Source organism: Temnothorax longispinosus, unplaced genomic scaffold (genome assembly GCF_030848805.1).
Source record: "Temnothorax longispinosus isolate EJ_2023e unplaced genomic scaffold, Tlon_JGU_v1 HiC_scaffold_884, whole genome shotgun sequence".
Taxonomy (NCBI): Eukaryota; Metazoa; Arthropoda; class Insecta; order Hymenoptera; family Formicidae; genus Temnothorax; species Temnothorax longispinosus.
This window is the reverse complement of record NW_027270763.1, coordinates 1032-3440: the sequence shown is the minus strand read 5'-3', so window position 1 is coordinate 3440 and position 2409 is coordinate 1032. Positions and strand designations below refer to the sequence as shown.

General features: G+C 49.8%; 1 protein-coding gene across 1 annotated transcript; it reads right to left on the bottom strand.

Moving 5' to 3' along the window:
* Nucleotides 1-195: 195 nt before the first annotated feature.
* On the bottom strand, nucleotides 196-1944 carry LOC139825077 (uncharacterized; the record flags this gene model as incomplete). Its single annotated transcript, XM_071797609.1, has 1 exon — nucleotides 196-1944. A coding segment is annotated over exon 1 (1749 nt), but the record flags the coding sequence as incomplete, so codon positions are not given.
* Between the last annotated feature and the right edge of the window lie 465 nt (nucleotides 1945-2409).

Sequence of the window (2409 nt, the reverse complement as noted above, 5' to 3'; positions counted from 1 at the left end):
GTATGCCTTGCTATTACGAGCATTTCGACGCTTGCCCTCTCGCACGATAAGCGGGCCTGCGTAATCAACTCCGCAATTTGAGAATGGCCGAGACGGTGTTACACGAGGCGGGGGCAGCACTCCCATTTTTGCTTCAGATGTAACGGGACGACATCGGAAACAAGCGACGCATTGTCGAATAATCTTTCGCGTTACGGAGCGCACGGAAAGCGGCCAGAAGCTCTGTCGCACCGCGGCTATGGTGCCCTGCAATCCCGCGTGAAGGTTACGCCTGTGCTCTCGTTCTATTATAAGATAAGTAAGCCGATGATTTTTTGGAAGCAGGATCGGGTGGCGGGCACCGTACGACAATTCGGAATTTCCCAGTCTCCCCCCGACGCGGATCAATCCCCGCTCGTCCAAAAATGGCGCTAACGAAGTTAAAGAACTGGAGGAAGTAAGCGAGACCCCCTCTTCTAATTGGTGGATTTCGCTGGAAAACGCGTCTCTCTGGACGTTCTTGCATAAGCAGTCGAGCGCGGTGCAGATTTCTTCGTGTGAGACACGAGTGCCTGCTTCTCTGTGCGGGTGAAGATGCGGTTTGAGAAATCGCAGGCAATAGGCCATGATCCTGCACAATTTGTTTAAGCTGGAGCATCTGTGCGCCAGCTCCACGAACGGATTCGCCGTTGCCGCAACAGCGACGGCAACGGTCCTTCGCATCTCGGGCATCTCAGATTCGGAGATGTATGGATTATCCCTTGGCCACGCGGCCTCGCTCTCCCTCAAAAACTCGGGGCCGTGCCACCACAATGCCAAACTCCGAATCTCATGCGGGTAGATACCTCGAGACAACAAATCGGCGGGATTCTGCGCTGACGGCACGTGCCGCCAGTCCGAAGCGCGTGTTAGCCGTTGTATTTCGCCGACGCGATTTGCAACAAATACCGACCATTTCCTCGAGCACGACGAAATCCACCGCAATGCTATTGTGGCATCCGACCATAAAAAGGACTGCGCCTCTCCCACCTCGATAGAAGATCGCGCCTTGTCCCATAATTGCGCTAGCAATAGCGCCGCGCAAAGCTCCAGCCGAGGAATGGAAATCGTTTTTAGAGGCGCGACTCTAGTCTTCGAACACCACAGGTCGACGCGAAATTCATTCTCCCCGATTTGCCTCCGAATATATAAGCACGCGCCATACGCTCGCTGGCTGGCGTCGCAAAATCCGTGTATCTGAAATCGCGAATGCTCGCCGCGTTCCTTGATGAATCGCGGTATTCTCAATTCATTCAGCGCGGTCAATTGCTCTTTAAACGCGGACCACCTTGTATGCAAATCCAGCGGGATGGATTCGTCCCATTGCAGCTTCAATTGCCAAATCTCTTGGAGCAATATTTTCGGTAATATGATGACTGGGCCGAGTAAGCCTAACGGATCGAACAGCCTCGCGGTTTCCGATAATATTATACGTTTCGTTATCTTATTCGTGTTTGCCGGCTTCTCAATTGCGAAACGGAATGTATCCGTAGACGGATTCCAAACAATTCCGAGGACGCGCGACGTCGATTCCCTGTCGATTTGAACATCGGCGTTATGTTTGTTTTGATCTTCACCTAACAGAGCTACATGATTCGAGGACCATTTGCTTAACTGAAACGCGCCGCGACTCAAAATTTCAACGACCTCGCTCTTTATTTTTAGTGCTTCCTCGAGCGTATCGGCACCCGATAGCATGTCGTCAACGTAAAAATCGCGCATTATATGCTCCGCTCCTACGGGAAACTGTCTCGTGTAGGTCTCCGCTAAGTATTCAAGGGTTTTGATTGCTAGATGCGCGGCGGCTGCCGTTCCGTATGTTACTGTTAATAATTCGCCTATTCGTAAGATCAGGCCGGCGTGGTCTCGCCAGAATATACGCTGCAATTTAGTTTGTTTCGGATTGATTAGTATCTGGCGATACATTTTGACAATGTCCGCCGAAAAAACGAACGCGAGCGTACGAAATCGCAAACATGATAGAGAATAAGTCCTGCCTGTGCCGTCGAGCCGACCATAAGCGCGTCGTTCAGCGATACTCCACACGGTTGAACTCTCGCACGAAGCATCGAAGACCACCCTCAACTTAGTTTTTTTCGTTTGAAGGTTTTAGCACGCAGTGATGGGGTATGTACACCCAAACAAAACTATTCTGCCGATAAGTGGTGAATTCCTCTTATTCAGTTCCTCTAAGCAAAAAATCTTACATGCAGAATATACCTTCTTTAAGTAATACGTATTACTTGATAAATGAGTTGATGCGTAAGCTTAATCAAGAGTATTTCCTCTACAGTAAATTCTACTATGACCCTCTTAAAATAAGAGGATATGCTAGATATTTTGCGGCGCGCGCGTTAAAAGTTAAAAGACGACCGTCTTATTAGCTACGCG